The sequence below is a fragment of the Antechinus flavipes genome, chromosome 4, assembly GCF_016432865.1.
Source record: "Antechinus flavipes isolate AdamAnt ecotype Samford, QLD, Australia chromosome 4, AdamAnt_v2, whole genome shotgun sequence".
NCBI lineage: Eukaryota > Metazoa > Chordata > Mammalia > Dasyuromorphia > Dasyuridae > Antechinus > Antechinus flavipes.
Window position 1 is genome coordinate 137,172,465 of NC_067401.1, and position 20,651 is coordinate 137,193,115.

The 20,651-nt window shown below is 45.7% G+C and overlaps 2 protein-coding genes and 1 long non-coding RNA gene across 4 annotated transcripts; 1 reads left to right on the forward strand and 2 right to left on the reverse strand.

Moving 5' to 3' along the window:
• The first annotated feature begins 1,090 nt into the window (after positions 1-1,090).
• LOC127560281 (uncharacterized) lies at positions 1,091-19,606 on the forward strand. Of its 2 annotated transcripts, none has more exons than XR_007953295.1 (3): positions 1,091-1,584; positions 16,913-17,113; positions 19,204-19,606. It is a non-coding gene; the product is annotated as an uncharacterized LOC127560281 (long non-coding RNA). The 2 variants fall into 2 exon arrangements; XR_007953296.1 differs by lacking the exon at positions 1,091-1,584 and adding an exon at positions 8,207-8,296.
• HOXB5 (homeobox B5) lies at positions 2,364-5,249 on the reverse strand. The gene is made up of 2 exons (XM_051994730.1): positions 4,392-5,249; positions 2,364-3,645 (listed from the first exon to the last, which is right to left on the reverse strand). The coding sequence occupies exons 1-2, from the start codon at positions 4,945-4,947 to the stop codon at positions 3,398-3,400; spliced, it is 804 nt and encodes a 267-aa protein (XP_051850690.1). The 5' UTR covers positions 4,948-5,249; the 3' UTR covers positions 2,364-3,397.
• Positions 7,397-10,302, reverse strand: HOXB6 (homeobox B6). The gene is made up of 2 exons (XM_051994736.1): positions 9,556-10,302; positions 7,397-8,391 (listed from the first exon to the last, which is right to left on the reverse strand). The coding sequence occupies exons 1-2, from the start codon at positions 9,965-9,967 to the stop codon at positions 8,132-8,134; spliced, it is 672 nt and encodes a 223-aa protein (XP_051850696.1). The 5' UTR covers positions 9,968-10,302; the 3' UTR covers positions 7,397-8,131.
• Positions 19,607-20,651: the final 1,045 nt, after the last annotated feature.

Sequence of the window (20,651 nt, forward strand, 5' to 3'; positions counted from 1 at the left end):
ATGAGAAATCAAAATCTCAGAGATTTTATATTCTCCCACTCTCTTGCAGAAAAATAAAAGAACCTTTTGGGTGAAGGAAGTTAGAAAAGAAAGGAATGAAGAAAAGAAAAACATTTCACCTGATTTTCTCTTCTTAACTATCTGTCTTTTTACTTTCTGGAAAACTCATATTCACTTTCCTTGAAGAACTTTCAGGGAATTTGTTCCATTTTCTCTCAGGTTTCCAATTTAAAACGTAGCCACCTATTCCTACTTAGCACTCGGACATAAGACGATTGGACAGGTTCTCCCCGAACGGAAAGGTTTTCCTCCTTCCCTCACATTTCCCGCTTCCCCAGCCCCACTGGGCCTGAGGACCAGAGGGGTTCGTTCAGAATCAGAAAGTCTGTGCTTCCAAGCCTGAAAAGTCACTGCGAGTGACCCTGAGGAACAGAAGTAGAGCTGGGCAGGAGTAAATAGGTTGAAGCAATAGAATTCTAAGGCCGAAAGTTGAACCACACGAAACCAATCTCTAATAGAGCCCAGGGCCAAGTTGCTGCGGAACTTTAAAATTGAGCATTTTCTCCCATTCATCTAGGTTAAGCATGGTGGAAATAACTTTCCTCTTCCCATGCTCTTAGGCCGACGAACTACACAAATTTCTTTACTTTGAGGAAGAGGACTGACCCTAAATTTCTAGCACATAAATTTGCTATAATCCCTAGCCTAGAGTTTTCCACCGTCAATCTCATTCGAACTTGCTCCCCAAGTTTGCGGGAACTTTGCTGTTTCTGTCCCTGCCTAAAAGCTAGCCGAGTATTTCAGTCTCAAAGTTGACGTGGCCAGGGAAAAGCTCCCCCCAACCGATCGAAAGACACTCCCCCAAACAAACAATTGACAACGCCCCAGATTTTGGACCTTCACAGAGGCCCCCCCCTCCCTTCTCTGGCTCGCCTACCAGTTAGGAGTGGGGGCAGAACAAGGCCAAACTGCCCCGCAATAACACTCAACAGCCGTGAAAGCTACCCTTCCCCCACCCTCTTCTCATCCAACCCCCAAGCCCCAGTTGCCCTAAAACACCAGGGAGAGAGGGAAAGGAACTGGACTTACTTTGGCGAACGTTGGGCCTCGGGCCTCCCTCTGCTGCCGCCGCCGCTGCTGCTGAGGCCGGGCCCTCAGCTCCTCTCAGCTGGGAGAGAGCTCACCTACCTCTGCCCCCTTCCCCGCCACTGCGAGCAGTTAAAGTGTCACTTACATTCTCGAGAATGTGAAATATACCGCGCGGTGTCAACTCCCCAAAACCATAAAACTAACTTTATGGACCTCACGTGACTTTCTCGAGCCAGTGAGGGGTATCTGTCTGACTTCTCGGCGATTTTTACGATCTAACTTCGAGATAAAACCCCTATCCATTTGACATCTAAATGTCATAGCGACTTTTGGGATAGTTTGCTAACGATAAAGGAAAAAAAAATAAAGGGGGGGAGGGAAAAGGGGGGCGAACAGACGCTCCTGGACTCTCGACCGGTCGCCTCCCTAGCTCTCCCTCCCCCCTCCTCCCAAGTCCTGTAAGAAGTTTGGCTAAGAAGGGAGAGATTGAGCTGGGTAAGTGATCTGACTCGACTTTACTTGCGGCGGGAGGAGGCTGTCGTTTGGAAGCTTGAGACAGCACTGGCTCTGGGCCAGCCAAGGCTGTGGCAGGGTATGGGAGGGATAAGAGGGGTACCCCTACTCATCAGGAGTGAGGGTGTTATGTAAGGTACCTTAGTGGGGAGAGGAGGAAGAGAGAGAGAGAGAGAGAGAGAGAGAGAGAGAGAGAGAGAGAGAGAGAGAGAGAGTTAGGATAAGGGTAGGAGAGATGGGAACAACGAAGAGATCACCATTTAAACCTAATCTAATTTCATTTGGTGGATGGCAAATGATCATGGGATTTGGGGATTAATATTACACCACATTTTGTTACCCCTTTTCCCAAGTCAATCCCCAAAAGGAGCAGGGCTTCAAGTCAGAAGATTTAGGCCTAAATTGAGTTTCCTGAGGATATTCAAAGAGGACTTTTTGGAGATAAGTTAGTGAAAGAATCCAAGAGGGATACCCCTGACCCTCATTCTTGCTAGTATATTGGGTTTGTCTTTTGGGTGCCTTTCAATAGTCAAGCAGGGAATACATCTGTCTTTCAGCCTTCAGAGAGGGAAGAGATTGGTACTGAGCATGAATAAGTGGGGGACAGTGGTTGGGGCTGAGGAAAGGGACAGAAGGGAAAAAACCCTTCTCACACCAAACCAGAGAAAGAGTATTTGGGGACCATTTTGGTGGGTTTTGGTTTTTATTTTTCTGGAGCCAAAAAGAGAGGCCCAGACAAGAAAAGACAAGGATGAGGGAGGTGGAGTAGGAGAGACATTTATTCGACTTCAAGAAAAGCTACAAACAAATACAAAAAGCTTATCACTGAGACGGTCCGGCAAAGACAGATTTCACACAGAACACAGCATCCACTCGCCTGACTACAAATGGTTTTGGGGGCAGAAGGATTGGAGAGAGGGTGCACCCGAACCTAAATATTCCAATATTTACACACTCTGGAGTCTTAAAGATCGGCCTAATACACACCTAGATTTTCCATTTGATCAGACTTCTTCCCCTCCCTTATTTATTTATTTATTTATTTATTTTTGTCTCCTCTCAAAGTCGTAGGCCCGGGTTTTTTCTGCTGAGACTGAGACTTGCACCTTAATATCCATCTTCTCACCAATCCTAGGCCTATCCCTCTGTCTCTGTCCTACCCAGGATTTGGCAGAGAGTGAGATCCAGGCCTGGAAAGGGGAGGAGGAAGGGAGAGAATCAAGAAATATATATATATTTCCCCCCCCCTAAATTGGCAGTTAATCTAAGATTATTTTCCTCTGATCCCCATTGAACGTCTCTCTCCCATCCCAGGCCCCCACTTAGACCCAACTGCAGTTCAAGTACAGAGATTTCAAGTTATAAACGCAAATGCATCCATCCTCCTTTTATAAATAAGTTAGAACACAGAAGGGGGAGGGGTATTCACATTTAAACATGCGAGTTTCTTTCCTTTTTGGGGGGGAGAAGCAATCACGGACACGAACATTCAGAAACACTGATAGGGTAGAGGAGGGCGTGGGTGGGAAATAATAATAATTATTAATTATAATAACAATAATAACCAGTCCAAGGAGCTTGTGGAAAGATAAGGAAGGGACAGGAGGACCTAAAACCGAACGAAAAATCTCAAGCCATAGCAACGCTGTGGCGCGTTCGCTTCTACCGCGTTAGGAATCGGTTCTAAATCCACAGAGAGCGACAGAAAAGGAAGAGGCCGGCGCCTGGAGACTGACTGTGTGTGGAGGGATTAGGAGGTGGGGGTATTGGCTGTGGGTTTGGGCTCCTCCAGAATTTAGGGCTGGAAGGCGCTGCCGGCCGTAGCCAAACTCATGCTCTTCAGTTTGTTATCTTTCTTCCATTTCATCCGGCGGTTCTGAAACCAGATCTTAATCTGCCGCTCGGAGAGGCAGAGAGCGTGGGCGATTTCTATCCTCCGCCGGCGGGTGAGATACCTATTGAAGTGAAACTCTTTCTCCAACTCCAGGGTCTGGTAGCGAGTGTAAGCGGTCCGTGCCCTTTTCCCATCCGGGCCGGTCATATCTAGAGCAGACAGACAACAGGGCAGCGAGACTACAAGGTTATTCCGGTTAAGGGGAGGAGATATCTGGAGGGGGTGGGGGGGGAAGAGAGACAGACTAGCCCTAGTGTGCCCTACACCCCAGCTCACTAATACCTCGAAACTCCTTCTTCCTCCCCCCCCCCAGACGCCGAAATCCTGGCTTGTTTTCAGCGCCGCTCCCCCCACTCCAGTATCCATTTCTGCAGGCGAATTAAGCTTGCTTTGTCTACTGCCACACTCCCCTCTCTCTGCCTCGCCTTTTGCCTGGGTTTTCGTCCTCAGCTGGCCCCGAAGACAGGAGACAGCCGTACTTTTGCCTTGATAGTGCCATTTTATCCCTTCCTCCCCCCTCCCTTGACTCCGTCTTTCTCACCGGGCAACAATTCACCTAATATTGGAGGGGGGGAACGGTATGAGATGATTTCATAGGCAGCATCACCCCCACTCCTCTACACCAAGAAAATATGGCCAGAAGAAAAGAGGAACCCAACCTATAAAAATAATTTTAAAAATACACTCTTCCCCATGAGAACCTCGTCTGATTCTCTCCCCCAGGCTACAGGGATGCCCTCGAATCCTTACTCCTTTTAAAATATATTTAAAACATATACCTATATGGATATATATTAAATCAATATTATCTCATCTTCCTTCAAACGTAAGAGCCAGACAACAAACAAGATTTTCTTCCCACCCCTCAAGGAAAAACAAAAAAGCGAAAATATACCGTGGCTAATGTGCAGCTTCCTCATCCAGGGAAAGATTTGTGGAGTCTGTCCCTCCGTTGTCGCTGTGGAGGTCGCGATGGGTTCTGTCTGGGCTCGGCTTAAACTGCTGTTATTTAACTGGTTTGCTTCTTCGGGCTCCGAGGACGCGCTGGTCTCGTCTATTTCTGTAAAATTGGTGTTGGAACTGGCAGAGGTCGCCTGGTCAGAGGGGGACGAGGCAGAGGGCTTGCCTCCGTGGTTGTCGCTGTTGGAGCAGGGCAGGGACTCAGGAGAGGACAGGGAGCAGCTTGAAGCCTGCCTGAACCGGGACTCCTGGCCCGGCGAGGGGAAGGCACGCGAGGTCTCCCCCACCGCCCCAAAGTGGCTGGAGGAGGCTGAGGAGCGGTTGATGCTGAGATCCATCCCATTGTAATTGTAGCCGTAAGAGCTGGTATGCATGGTAGCAGAATCCCTGTAAGAACCGTTCAAAGAGCTGCTACTGCCATAATTTAGCAACTGATAGTCCGGGCCATTTGGATAGCGCCCCGAGAACGAGTTTACAAAGTAAGAGCTCATTTGGGTTATTTTGGAGGGCTTGATTTGTGGATCGTGGTCGTTATAACCCTGTGCTTCACGATTTATGATGTATTAATGAATTATAGCAATGCACTGTACTTCGTTTTGCTATGTATGCGGCCAAATATGGGGGGGGTAAGAAGGGGGGATGGGGGGGCGTTGGGGAATCACGTGCTTTTGTTGACCAGTCGTAAATTCTCGCTGATGACCTCAAGAGGTAATTCATGCTCTATGGTTACAAATAATGACGATCTGAGAATCGTTAGGGCCGATTCAATGCAAGCCTTCCCAAAAAAAAAAAAAAAAAAAAAAAAAAAAAAAAAAAAAAACCCGAAGAGGAGAAACAGGGAGAAGGTTCGAGGCAGCCTCTTAGCATAGCGCGCCACCTCCCGGCGATAGTCGGAAGTGCAGTCAGCGGCAGCGATGGCGGCTGCCTTCCTCCCTTGAGGAAAGAGGAAAAGGGACTGAGAAAAAGAGCAAAGATGGGGAAATACAATCATTTGAGAATGGTGTTGAGTTGACCCTTCCTACAGGAGGGCATTACTTCATCTTATGTTATCTACCCCTTTTAAAATATGTGAAGCTCAAAATGCTAACTCATTCTTTTCTCTTACTCCCCTAACTCCCGTGCTTTTTCCCAGTGGGGGAAGGGGAAATGTGCGTGAAATAACTATTTCAACCGATTTTCCGTAAGACTCCAAGAGTGGGAAAACACAGACTTGGTCTTGGTTCGAAATCTCTTAAGTAGTAGCGTAGACATGGAAAATGATTTGGAGTCTATAGAAGGAATTTTCAGAAGAGCAAGAAAGCCCTTTTACTTTCCAGGAAAATCTGGGACTTGACTCTTGTCCTCTATTCTTACCCGAAACTCCAATCCTGTCCAGGGGAAGGGAAAAGGTTAAATAAAGAAGCAGGTCAAGTCATTTGTGAAGGAGATGGCAGGGAGAGGTTGGAGAATAGTGATATAAGTAAATGAGAATGAATTTGGATGGAAGAATAACGATTTCAAAATATAACTGCTGGTGGAACCTCTAGAGGGTAAATTAGAAGAGAAAAGAAGGGCTGAAGAGTCAAGCCCCTTTTTAGGCCTAAAAAGGTTCCATGATTATCTTTCCTTTCCTATCTACTCACAATCCAAGGGAGTTTGCAGAATTGAGCTTGTGGACTCCTGCAATGCTTTGTTGAATTTCCAGACAGTTTTGGAATTTTCAGAGCTTGCCTGCAAATAGTAATCACATGCCATATTGAAAGTGACACAATTATAATAATTAGGGACTCTGAAAAGAGCTCCAACGATCACAAAAATGTCCTAAAGCTGGGGCAACTCCTGCCTAGATTGAGAAAGGAAGAAAGAAAGAAAGAAAGACTGGGGGAAGAAGAGAGAGAGGAGAGTGAGGGGAGGAGAAGGAAGGAAAGAAGGAAGGGAGAGAGGAAGAGAAGGAGAAAGGGAATCATTTCCATTTTGGGGCAGGAGGAAAATGACTAAGTGTTTTGTGAGGGAGCAGAGGACAATTTTTTCTTCTCTCTTCCCTATCACCTTCCCTGTTCACCCTCTTCTCTAAGACACGGGTAGAAAACTCATACTGAAGCTCCCAGCCATCCGAGCTTCCTGTTTGCAATTCGTAGCTAAATTGACTGCTCTGACCGGGAACTCAGGAGAAAAGCGGAAACCAAATCCCCTACACCAAACCTCAGGGCCAGGCAGGCAAGAAATCAGCCTTTCCATGTCTCCTCTGTGCCTCCTCAGACTGGGGAAGGAGAGTGGGTGGAAAGAGAACAACTCAACTCACGAAGCTGTTTTTATTACGAGTGCCTGATCCTCTCCGCCCAGATTTCAGGGTTCTGAATCTGCCCTTGGGTTCGTAACCAAAAAAGCAAGTAAGAAGAGAGAAGACGAGGAGGGCGAATGTAGGGGATGAGGTTGGACAGTCATTGCAGAGGCCCCGAGGTTTGAAAAAGCGAAAGAGAACAGATGTTATAAAGATGTAGCCCCAGCGTTGGCGAGCCTTCCTCGAAGTCTTGGGGGAATCATCCCCCTTGCTTCTCGGATTTGTAATGTAAATGGGAGGGTTCCTTAATTCAATGGTCCGGATGGAGATAAAACAGGGGAGCAAAAAAAGAAAGGAGATAGCGGGACTTCAGGTTGGGAATTCCACCCCGAGTCCGTGATGATCTTGGAGCTGATGTGAAATGTGACCAGAAGAAAGGAGGTTCAGGGGATGGCACTGAATATAATCTGTTTCAACTGTAATTTCCGAATTCTGTCTTGCCCAGATTATCGGCCTGATACAAGCCAAATGAGTGACCCCGCAGGAGAATCTGGGCGTTACATCGGGGTTTATTTGCAACCAGTCGGCGGCCCACTGAGACTGTCTTCAAACGGTTTGAGGGCTATTTTTCCCCGGAAAGAAAGAAGTGGGAAGGGCGGGGTGGGGATCAAAGACCGGCCGAGTTTTCACATTTTTATTATTATCATTAATATTAATAATAATATTATTATTATGATCGCAATATTTCACGTCGGAGAGCTAAGACAAAACTACAAACACAACACATAGAAAAATTAATAAAATAGAACTTTGTTTTTCTTCTGCGGCTGCTCCTCTTCTTCCTCCTAGGTAGTCTGTGCTCCTTCCAGTGGATTAAGGGGGTAAGGGAAGAGACGACAGGTCTGGGGGACAGGGGGAGGCCCCCCCCCAAAGACCTCCCCTCTCAAAAGGGAAACCAAATCTCTAATTCAACCGTGCATGAGACACTGTACAAAATGAAGACAAGACACGGAAAACAGCGATTTGCTTTGCTTCCGGGAAACACAATATGAGCTAGTTCCTTTCGGTCCTCAGCCGAATACACAAACTAGGAACCCCAGGTAGCTTTCGTGGGAGGGTTAGAGATGTAAGAGATGGAGAGGAAGCTGTGGAATGGGGGGGCCTATCTGTGGCTCTAGTGGCTAGCAGCTGACGGGAGAATCTTCAGGGCGGGAGTTCCACAGGGAATGGAATTAGTCCGGCTTCTCTCTGAGGTGCTTAAGAATCTCTCAACCACCCCCTTCCTGCTCCCTCCCACGAAGGCATCTGATAACATGATGCTCATTTTCGTTTCTCCCACTTCAGCCACCTCCCCTGCCATTCCTCTTCACTTTCCTTCCCTCCCTCCCTCCCTCCGTCCCAGTCCTTCCTGGAGATCACTCTGTGGGCTTTTCTTCCTCTGCCTCTGGGCTGAGCTGGGAAGAATTGAGCATCTTATTCTCCTTTTTCCACTTCATCCGACGGTTTTGGAACCAGATTTTGATCTGTCTCTCCGTCAGGCAAAGGGCATGGGCGATCTCGATGCGTCTCCTCCGGGTTAGGTAACGATTATAGTGGAACTCCTTCTCTAGCTCCAGGGTCTGGTAGCGGGTGTACGTCTGACGACCTCGTCGCCCGCTGGGCCCAAAAGAAGAACCTGTTATGTGGAAAAACAAAATTAGGACACGGGCACCCTCTCTCCATTCTCTCCCTCCCAGTCCTCTCTGGGGATCCTGACTTCAGAGAAGTGGAGTTGCTTTCTTTCCTGGCCCTGACATGTTTCCTCCTCCTTCCTTAAGTCATCTCCCTCTCCACCTACCCTCTAACCTTCTAGCCTCATTGGTTTGCTCTCTGTTCCTTCTTCCTTCCCTCACTTTAGGGAGTTTGTCACTTTGGTGGCCGTGGGGGGGATCCTATCTAAGGTTACAAGGCTGCTGGGGGGGGGGGAGGAATTAGATATGCGCTAGACAGGTGTTTGCACCTCTTCCGTCCCTCCATCTCTTCCATTTCACTTCCAGATGGCTAGCCTCTCCCCCTCCCAACTGGTGATAGATTTGACGATTTAATCCACAATGACGTGAATCGATCCGTGATACTCTGCATTAATGGTCCAACACTTTCGTGTCCTGCTAATGGACATCAATTTGAGACTTAAAGACAACAAATAATCTGATCTGATACAGATCTCTCTTGTGTCTCTCCTTATCCCTTGATGATGAGGAGACAGACTTTCTATGATACACCTTCTCCACCTTTGCTCTCTAGGATTACTGCTACACTCTATGGAGCATAGACCCCCTCCCCCCCCCCAGCCTCAACTTCTCTTCTTTAGTTTTCACTAACTGCCTCCCTCCCGCTGCTGTTCAAGACATGACTCATTCCATTTCTATTGGGGCCGGCTTATGTGGAAGTAAGAGAAGATGGTAGTGAGAAAGGTGAAGATGAGAAAGGCAGGTAGCAGGGACCCTTTCCCCTTTCCTCCTCAGTGGTAATCTTCCCTTCTCTTCTCTGCGATTCCCCTCGCCCCTGACCCAGTGTCTCTCTAGCTGCCTAGGAAGGGAGAGAGTGCAAAGTTTAGAACTCCAACTATGAGAAGAGGGAGAGAGAGAGACACATCTTCACAGTCTACCTGGAACCCCTCCCCCCTCAAAACACACCTTTCTGTGGTAATCCCCTGGCCCAAGAGGGAGGGGGTAGTGGTGAATGCTTGATAAGAGCCCCGGGTTGTTTCCTGTTCCTGTGGGGAGGGACAGGACTCCATAGGCCTAATCAGGCTAAAGGGTCAGAGGGAGGGAGAAAAGTATTGAAAAGCCTCACTCACTGTTGCATGAATTCATCCGCTGCATCCAGGGATAGACAGGCGTGGAACACTTCTGCTCCTCACTCTCTCCGAAAACATTTTTGTCTTGGGCGCAGTCGGACTTCCTCGGCTCGGGGTGGAAAGGGGCAGGCTCTTCGCCGTTGGAGAGGGCACAAGCGGACTCTTTCTCCCTATAGAAGCCGGCTGGCCCGTAGTCGCAAGTCGCAGCCCGAGCGTAGCCTCCGCTCGCCGGTGGGTAGTAGGAAGAAGAGGCAAAGCCCTTGTCCTGGACCGTCCCGGTTCCATATGCTGCGGGGTAGTGTCTTAAAGGATCCGCATAGCCCGAGGAGTACAGCGGTAGCTGACCCAAGAACGACTCCTGTCCGTTGGACAGAGTAACCGGGAAGGTGGAGTTCACAAAATAGGAACTCATTGGGAGGGGAGGCGCGGCTGGTGCTGCTGAGCGGGCTTTTATGATTTGTTGTGTTTTATAGTCCGAGCGCCTTAGCTATTAGTAGTATATCCGAGATTGGGTTTTAGCTGAAGGGGGATGGCGAGGTGCCAGTGAGGGACAGAAGGAAATACAACCATATGATCAAACACTGACCAATAGCAGAAGCAGGAATTGCCAAATAGCACCCATGAGGAGCAGGGCTCGCACGAGGGACCCCGGCGCACAAACCTATCAACCTCTTTTTTCTTCTTCTTTTCCTTTTCCTTCTCCTCCTCTTCCTCCTCCTCCTCCTCCTCCTTCTTCTTCTCCTTCTCTCTCTCTCTCTCTCTCTCTCTCTCTCTCTCTTTCTCTCTCTCTCTCCCTCTCCCTCTCTCTGTCACTCTCTCTTTTGCTCTCACTCAACAACAGAAACAGAACGCACCCTTCCCCACCTACGTAGGAGCTGCGAAAGAGACGTCTGTTACCGCTAAGAGGTGGGGGGTGGGGAGGAGGTATGAGGAAGGGGGGCTTGGAATAGAGACTACCCCCCCATTCCAGAATGATGAAATAAATATATTCTTGCTCCTGTTCCTCCCCTTCCTCTCCACCAGGCGTGATAGGGAAAAGTTAATTGTTCTAAGAAAAGTTAATCCCTGAGGTCCTCCAGACCCACGTTCCCCCAAGGGGAATATGTGGGGAGGAAAGGTTTGAGTACCCCGTTGAGATGGACTGAAGAGAAAAGGTTTTATTCTTTTTTTCTCTTTCTTCTTCTTTTTTTTTTTAAATGGAGATAGGAGGGGAGCGGAGTTCTCAGCTGTCTAATTAGCTTCGCTTTCAGGAAGAGAAAGAGGAGGGGGGGAAAACCACGGCCCTGGTTTCAAAAATCGTCTTTCCTGTTTATCTGATCGCCAGCTCTCAACCTAGCTCTGGTCTCGAATTCCTGCCTCTCCCCAACTCTTTGTGTGTTGGGGGGCTGGGGGAGTGGAGACAGCCAGTTGGAGCCCAGATGCTGGGGGTGGGGAGGGAGAGACGAAACGGTGAAGAAGGTGCGCTGGGTAGGGGTAGGGGAATGTAAAACACCAAAGGGTACCCCGTCCTGAACTGTACCTTTTCGAGTTTTTACTATGCCCTCTGAGTCGCAGTCTCCCACCACCCTTAAGAAAGATTTCAGTCTCACAGAGATGTGTCTCACTGTCCTTCTTAGCAAAGGTAGGGGGACTGGAAGTAGTAGTGTTCGATTTTCCCCTTTCCGCAGTCTGGAATTAGAAGGCAAGAAGGGAACCCTTGCCTGGATTTTATCTTTCTGTTCCAGATTCTATCCTTCGTCGTTCCTTCCCACCTCTCAAGAAAGTTATATATTTGGCCCATAAATTCTTACCAAAAAAAAAAAAAAAAGTGCTTTGAAAAAGCTCAGGGCATTAGAATTTTTTTTAAAGGTCAATAAAATGCTGACAATTTCCCGCCACTTGGTCTTGTCTCCTTAAATTCTTCCGTGCTCCTAGGGGACAGGGAATTGCTGCAACCAAACCTCCTCCTCCTCCTCCGCCTCCAGTTTCCTCGGAGGACTGGTATAAATTTGAGGAAATCTGTCCTCTGGCATTTTGATTGTTTATTTGGTGAAGGAGGAGAGGTAGGGTCTGCAATATGGACTAATCTTATAGGACTAAGCGAGAAAATAAACTTTGGAATTTCCCCTCCCTGGCCACCCCAAGTTATCTATCCCCAGCAATTTCAAAACCCTTCTGGGTCTATCTGCTTCTCGCTCAAACTCTCCTCCATGCCCTTTAGGGTACGAAACCCCAAAAGCTTGCTGCCCAACCTCTAGACATTGAATCTTGTGTTCCATCCCTATCTCCTCTCCTCTTCAGAAAAGCTGAGAATTTGTAAAAATCTAGACACGTATTACAGAGTTAATAAATTTTAAAACATTGTTTACCCGAAGAATGTCACTCTTGTCACAGACAACAGCTCTTCGGGCGTACGGGCCACGCTAGACAATCCGGGAAAAGAAGCCTAGACAGCAGAGGGTGAACTCAGCTTATCTTTGCTTAACTGCCTAGCCTCTAGTTCGCCTCTCGTCACGGTCTCGCTTTGTGTGGAAACCGGACCTTCATCCAAGTAAAAGCAAACGTTTAGGCAAGGAATGGGGTGGCAGGGCAGACCGGGGAAAACCATGGACCACAGGGCTGATTTAGTGTATGGGAGGTGGAGGGAAGGTGTAGAATAGGTGGGAAAGTTAATCAGGAGAAAAGCGGCAGCAGAGATATCAAAGAACTAGAGAACTTCCAGGCTTCTAAACCCGATTCCCCCCTATCACCACCACGCTCTCTAGTTCTTTGGTCCCCAGCTCCAGTTTATCATTTTTATAAGAGTTAGAAGATTTAAGGGAAAAAACAAAACAACAAGATTTGTCGAAAAGTGGAGGGGTGGGGGGACTCAGAAGATAGTTATCGATCTGACAGCCCCATCACTACTAGACAGTAAGTTCCTGATAATTGATAAAGTGAGAAAGTAACTAAACTGATTTTTCTACTTGAGAGTGATGAGAACTATTTGAGTTTCTGGAGAGAGTCAGAAGAAGATGCTGTGTGTTCCTTTTCCCCTCCCCTTGCAAAGACCACCTGGGATTGAGGACAGTTCCACCGACTGCAGCCCCCTTTCTAGCCCTCACCCTTTTCTCTCTTAATTTATTATCGTTCGGAAGTATTGAGATTCGGTCTCCGCAGCTTGTTGGGAGGTAGTGGCTTGTTTTCTGGGAGTTGTGAGGACTGGAGGAAGAGGGAGGAAGAGCCGGGAAAATTCTAACATTAACAACAACAATAATCTTTAAGTTCCCCCACGACTCTCGCCAGTTGCCTGTCGGGCTGTCAGCCGCAACTGCCGGGGTCCAGGGGCGCCTGGAGCCGGCCATGAAAGAAAATTGCGGCTCATTGCTCTTATCTAAGCCGAGAGGTATTTATGGGCGTTTATTCGTCTGATCCATTTGTTTGGGATAAAGACCAGGCCGGGAGTGCTTGGTCTGAGCCGCAATAGGCTCTGGAGCCAAATCTTAGTGGATCTGTTTGTAGCTGTGTCGATCTGTCTGTAGATTCGGATGCATAAGTAAATAGACAAGAACATACATTTGCGCCTGTTGAGAGTATCTCTACGGGTCTGTAGCTCAGTCTACAAACGTGTACAAAACAGTAAATGTGTGTGTCAAAATCTAAAGTATACACACAGGCTGCATACATGCACCTGGGGGTGGGGGGGGAGAGAGGGAGGGAGGATATCTTAACTTAGAGTCCGTTGACCTTTTAAGGGAACATTAAGTAGATTTCAGGGGGTCTATGAACTTTGGTGGGGAAAAATACATCATTATTATTAATCTCTAATTTCGCATTTCCTACAATTATTTAAAACCATTATTATGAGGAGTCCATAGGCTTCCCCAAACTGCCAAAGGATTGGCAGAAAAAGATTAAAAACCTCTAATCTATCTTAATCTTATAATATTACGGTTTACCTAGTTGTGCTATCTAGAAATGTATGTGCAGGGTTAATTTTGAATCTAGTATATTATGATCAAGCATTTGTGTCTCCTCTTAGTTTCTCCTGATTGGGCTTCCTTGTCTGGTATAAATCTCTTGCCCTTTAGAAAAGGAGGAAAGTAGGAATATATTGAAATTGGAAAGACTGCCAGTCACCTCCTCTTGAGTCACTAGATTTCTCCAGGATACCCAACCTTTCTTGAGGGACTTTAATTAGATTTTTAGCCCACCCATCCCATCTCCCCAATACTACTTTTAAACTCAGAAGTCACTCTGGATTACAATAGAATATGTAAATTTTTGGAACGAGAAAACAGAATAGCACAGAAAAATATCAGATAAGAGTTTTCCATAAGATTGACCTAAATCGAAAATGGCCTAATTTGCATTATGGAAATTGGTAGTAAGAGTCTTATTTTCCTGGGGGTTCTTATGTGATGCTCATCCCTTTCTCTCTGTTTTGTCCCCTCTCCAGATTGTTCCAAACCCTAGAGTCACAGATATGAGGCCTTCTTCACCTCCTGACCTTCACTCTCATCCTCTTCTTCACTCTCACTCTCATTCTCACCTTCATTCCAGACTAATCCTGGAAGTATAATCTGAATTTTCCTTTCCAGTAGAAAAGGAATGGCGCTTTTAAGTCTGCTAAAGTCCCTCAGCCCCCTCAAGTGAGAACACAGCGGTGTCCTTAAATCAGAGGACTTATTGAGGCCATAAAGTCTACTCATATGAACAAGGCTCTTGAAAGGGCAGAGGCTCTAGTTAGAGAGCCCTGGACAACTGGAGAACAACAGGGGTACCCCTTCCAACAGTTCATACATGGAAAATTCCTGCCATTTCTTCCTCTTCTTCTCTGTTATTTTGGCTCCTCTTGGTTCAGATAATTGAGATCCTAAATTACTTTATTCTGAAGTATTACTGATATTCTCTAACCCTTGAAGTTTGGGGGAAAAGAATTTATCACAATTACCACCCACCCCTCATCCCCCAGAGCTAAGGCCCTGGCCAAGTACTAAGGGGCAGATTGCACCTTGAAAGGAAGCAAGCAAAGCTTGCTCTGTGGCAGTTGTGAAAGGGCTGAGCTAATCAGTAACTCAAGAGACTGGAGCAAAAATCCAAAAGTGCCCATATAAACATTGCTTCTCCTCACTCTAATAATGCCTTTGGCAAAAATACTTCTCAGTTAAGAGGAACAAGTTTCTATGGAAGGGAGGGGATGAGCAAATTATTTATTATTAATTTCTCCCCTCATATAAGCAACTATACATACATATACCAAATGCATTTTTCTTAAACACAATTTGCATTCATTTCGACTTCTAGAGGGATATGAGGGGTGAGTGGAGGTTGTAGACGGCAATGCACCATTTTAGACACCAACAGTTGCCAGGAAACTGTGTGTTATTCTGCCCCCCCCAACCAAGGGAAAAAACAAAAACAAACAAACAAACAAACAACAACAAAAAATCCAGTCTGTTTTTTGACAACCAACTGTAACTGCCCTGGGCCAGCAACCTTCAGAGGAGCTCCCTTCGTCCTGGTTTTGGCGCACTTGGCCAGCACGAATATTAAATAAACCTTCAGCAACTGAATATCAGTCAACCTCTGATTACCTCTCTTCTCTCAACCTGCACCAATACCCACCTAACTTCCATCCAGTAACGTTCCAGTTCTTGTGTCTTTAATTTTCAAACTCTCTCTCTCTCTCTCTCTCTCTCTCTCTCTCTCTCTCTCTCCTCTCTCTCTCTCTCTCTCTCACACACACACACACACACACACACACACACTCGCTCGCACTCTCTCATTCCCCTCCTCAGTCTAACGTTATTCCCTTAATTAAGCCGTGTCAAGGAAATGAATTTCATAGACATTCGTAATTTGGATTGTATTGAGGTAAAGGGCAGAAGGAAGGAAGAGTTCCCTTTGCTTTAGGAAATAAATAGATGGGGGCATCGTAAATAAATGAAGAGGGGGAAAGAACGTGATGGAAAGAGGGGGAGAGGGAGAAAAGAAAAGGGGGAGAGAGAGAGAGAGAGAGAGAGAAAGAGAGAATTTGTTTTGTGAAGAAAATAAACAAAAAGGGGAAGAAGCGGAAATCAAAACACCCGTAGCAGCTTCCACTTGAGTCCAATAGTTTCAACGGAATTTAGGGAAGGCAAACTATCTTAAATAGCGGGAAACTGTCTCTCTCTGGACAGTAGATGGCAGCAAACTGCATAATTTGGGCCAAAGCGAACTGTTAAAAGAGCGATTTATAACCCACCAGGGTTTCCAGAGAAAAAGACCTTCGGTTTCGCTGGGGTTTTTTTTTTTTCCTTCTTTAAAATATACAACAAATACCATGCTTATAAGCCAAGAGTTCCTGTGCCAACCACTTACCCTGCTTATCGTACAAACATTCAGTCGACCTGGGCCACCAGAGCAGCATAGAGGCGCACCTCAGGTTGACCAATCCCACTCTTTAATATCTCTGCTGCCACAAGTGGCTACCCGCAGCTCTCTCTTTGGGGGTTCCCTGAAGTACGATTGGGACACAAATATTCTCGTCCTTTCTCATTTTCTTTCTCTCCAATTGAACAAGAAACTCAAGGTAGCCAGGGAAATACCCTGTGTCTAGTCTTAAGCAATGAAGTGATGAGGTTGGGAGGAGGGAGTGCATACCGCACACCCAAAGACCACACTAACTTCCAATTCATCCTGGCCTCCAGACTCACACGTCACATGGCACGGTTCTCTCTAGCTTCTGTACTAGGAGCCCCCAGATGCCATTTTTTTTTAAATGCCTCAAGCCTCGAATCACACCTCCCTCGACCCCAGAGCTATTTTCAGAACCCCCTTCACTTAATCTGATCTCTCTATTCCATAGTGAGGTGAAAGACGTATTTCGAAAAAATCGAAATCAAAAGCTACAAAGACAGTTTTCTTGCCTAAACTCAGAGACAGACGGAAAAGTCGGAATCCACCCTGATTTCCTGCCTCAGAGGTTAACAGACTTCACTTTGGCAAACCGAACATTTATGTCTCTAGCTACTTTAGCTATAGATACAGTTTTTTAAAAACAACCAAACATAACGTTCAAGCGCATGAAAATTTTAGAACTTAATGGCTTAGAAGACTCAAAAATCAATATTTTCCATATGCATATACACACACACCCGCAACAAATATCAACAAAATACCACATAATAAATAAGACAAGTATCATATAAGCAATCAAGTACACGGCATAGATCACAGAATAACTGGGGATAGGCAAAACCTTTGGAATACTGTGTTCGATTTTCTTTCAGTTCAGGTACCTCCTTACTCCCCTTCCCCCATTACTTTTAATGAATGTCAGAATCTTCCCAGAAAGGAAATAATGAAGCTATTAATGAGAACTGTTTATTTCCCCCTTGTTTTTGTCTCTCCTCAGCAAGTTCCCCACCCTTAGATAGGGTTCCAGCTCCTGCCGCCCTTTTCCGAATCAGGGCCTCCAGGGATCTTCCCCAATCCAGCCTGTTTCCCGTGCCAAGTCCACCTGGACGCTTTGAAAACCCAGCTTCAGGAAAGAAAACTCTACTACTACAAATGAGGAGGGGGTGAAGGGGGACTTGAACCCTCACAAGCTATTGAGGTAAGAACTGGCAGCGCAAATCTCCCACTTAACCCTCTTGATATTCTTTCCCCATATTATTTTTCTCGACGATTAAAAAAAAATACCCCCTCTTCTTCCTTTCACTATCTTTGTTTTTGCTCCTTCCTTCTTTGATATCCGCCTTCCAATCTAGAATCGACCATTCCCCCTCTCTGGAAAAAAAAAAAAAATCCCCGGAAATTGTGTGCTCCATTTACCCTGAGCATGGGGGTTCAGATCCACCTTCGTAAAGAGGACTGGAGGTGAGGGGATGGGGCTGGGCACATCAACAAGTTCAAGGAAAAAAAAAATCATTAGAAACGAAAGGTAGAAAATCAAAACGTAGAGCATTCCCTTACCTTTGACGACCGCATATTTTTTTTTCCCTGGGATAAAAGGGGTGTGGGGAGGGGGGAGAAGCGTTCAGTTTATCGTTCAGCTTCTAGATAATATTGTCCCAACCTGAGAGCCGTCGCTTCCCTCTCTGTGACTTGGGAGAGAGCTCCTTGCGTTTCTGTCATTTGCATAGAAAATGGAGTAAGTTCTCGCTTTGAAAAATGGTATCAGGCTGCGGTCCGGGCAGATTTTCCATTTCCCCTCCATGGCTACTAAAAATCCCAAATCAGCAAGCAAATTAGATGAGAAATTTAAATTATTTTGGTTCTCTCTCTTTTGTGTAATAATCACCCCCCTTCTCTCCCTCTCTCCCCCTTTTCTCTCTCTCTCTCTCTCTCTCTCTCTCTCTCCCCCTTTTTCTCTCTCCTTTAGCCCATTGAGCTGATATTCGAAGTAAAAATATATATATAAAGAGACGAGAGCCCTAAAGGACGACACTGCTCCGACCCAAGGTGTGGTGTCCAAAAGAATACTGCATTATAACCACCAGGGAAATGATAAAAGTTCATGTTCGCGATTGCCCGTCCACATGACCGGCGCTGGCCAATCGCTGGATTCAACCACTCATAAACTTCTATCACAAAGTTGTAAATTTTCATAAAACAACAAGGAATTTATTGCATTTCTTCATGGCTGCTCCAACAGCAGTCCTTTTCTCCGTCGCCATCTTCTTTTCTCCTTCTTCTTTTTTGGGTCACCCCCCAATAAAAGAAGGGGTGAGGATTTGGGGGAAGGGATTTAGAGTAAAGGAACACCAGGGGGGAGAGACGTGAAAGGAAGTCTCTTCTGCCTGTTCATGTTCCCTAAGAATCCACCCCCACTACCAAATTAAAAACAAAATGAAATATACTACTATACACACCCAATTCTTTCTCATATATGTGTGTGTATACATATATGTGCACACACCCATTTGTGTACATTGTTCGAATTTACAATTCTGGAAGATAGTAAAAGCTTCAAGGGGCTGCCGCACAGTATTCTAAACCCCCGTTTCTCTTGTCCTCACCCCAAATTCTGGTTAGGGGAATGCTAGCCAACAGGATGAAAACAGCTGCCAGAGTGAGTGCCCCAAAGCCCCTGTTCTATTTTAACCCAAATTCTCCCCTGCAGGAAAAGGAATAGCAGGGATCGGTATAGAGATGGTAGTGGCAGCTTAGGCCTGATACCCCAAAATTATTTCATATGAACCCCTGAAATTTCCTTTCGGAGGTGGGACATAGACTAGGCAGGATGGCATTCAGACAGCAGTGGAAAGACAAGATATCAGGAAGAAATGCAGGCCTGCAAGTGAGATTTGGGAGATTTAGGAGATAAAATGGAAGATTCCTTTAAAAGAAAAGGCAATTTAAAAAAAGGATGGTTTAAAACAAGTGCATTCAAATATGTTTCCTTCTATTCTTCCCTGCTTTTTCCTTTCTCTTCTTTTGGTGTTTTTGTGAAGCTGATATTTAAAAATCTATACAACTTATGAATATGCCTTATAATTCGCATAGATGCCCAACACGTAGGGCACTGCTGGAGACCTCTACTTGAGAATAATTACATTTCTTATTAAGAATAAACATACATATGTATATGTATATGTATATCTAAATATCTTCATTTGGAAGGCCTCCCCCATACTCAGGGATTTTTTTCAGGATTTAGACCAGGAGGAAAACAAAGACCTTATTTCTGTTCTCTTTTTTCAGATAGATTTAAGGGAACACAACCGCGTTGGGGACCATCAGAAACAGAGCTGAGGAAATGGGGAGCCACTAGGAGCACGGAGGACCTCCCTGACTGACGCATTGCGGTTGTCTCCTTGGTCTAAGGAATCCAGGCTCCAACTGACCTCCTCCTCAAAACCCAAGTCTACTAATGCCCTCTTAGTACTTGCTTCCTCTTTCCTTACTCTCATTCCTCTTTTTATTTTCTTCTTTCTTTTTTTCTTGTTTCTACCCATTCCTCCTCCCTTCCCCCTCCCCACACCCTCCTCCACACACACACCCTTGCCAATGGAAACATAATGAAATCAAATAAAAGAAATTAAGGCTGAAACAGAGCTTGCTCAGGAAGGCGGTTAATAAAAGAAAGCTGGTTTGAGGCACTTGATTTCCCCGTCTAATTGCCTTCATTGGTTTTCCTTACTTTGATGTGGAACAGGATTTGGTGCTAATAAAATAAGGACTTTCGGTCTGCAATAAACTCATCTCCGCACAAAACCAACCAAGTTTCCTTCCCTGCATCGGCCTCTCAAAAGTGACTTAGGGAGAAAAAGCCCAACATATTTTTATTTTCTTACTGCTGCACTTTTCAGTCTCTCCCTTCTTTCCTTTACTATTGCTTTCCGAGGCCTAGAATTTAGTTTGTCCTTTCTTTTTTGTGTATTGCTGTTGTTGCGATTTATTATTTTATTTACTATTATTATTATCCTCATTATCATCATCATCCTCAGACTTCGTTTAAAGACAGAAGAAAAAAAAAACAAAAAACAAATAGCAACTGAGATAAAATACCGAATGTCTGGAAGGGAGAGCGGGAGGATTAGCGATTTAGTGAAAGAAAAAGGGAAAATGTAGGAGGAATTCCTTGTAAAGGCAAATAGTTGCTTCTTAGGCCTCAGATTCAAAGAGAAAGGTATTTTTTAAAACACAAATACCAAATGAAGCCAGCTTCAGGAGAGGTGGAGGTTGAGAAGGCTGAACTGTCCAGCCATTTTGCAGCCTATGCATATTTGTAAAGAGTCGCAGAAAAATGGCTCTTTGTTTTTATTTTATTTTATTTCGTTTCGTTTTATTTTTTATTATATTTTTAATCCCTTCCAAACACGTAGAATTTACAGACGATCACGGCACTGCCACGAACAAATACGGAATGGGGGGGGGGGGGGGACCGCGGGAAGATGGGGAAGATAAACAGGTAAGAGAAATTGCTTTTCTTCCCGTTTACTAAGTATTATATACACAGAGTCTCTAAACATCTTTTTCAGAGTCCTCTACTCTGAAAGGAATGGACACAGTTTCGGGAAGGGCAAGACTGGGAGTTGAGGGAGGAAGGGTAAGAACCACATATTAAGCCAGACTCAAAGTACACAAAGATACCGTTAAAGGGTAAATACAAACAGGAAGTTTTACAAAGACCTTACAATAGACCCACA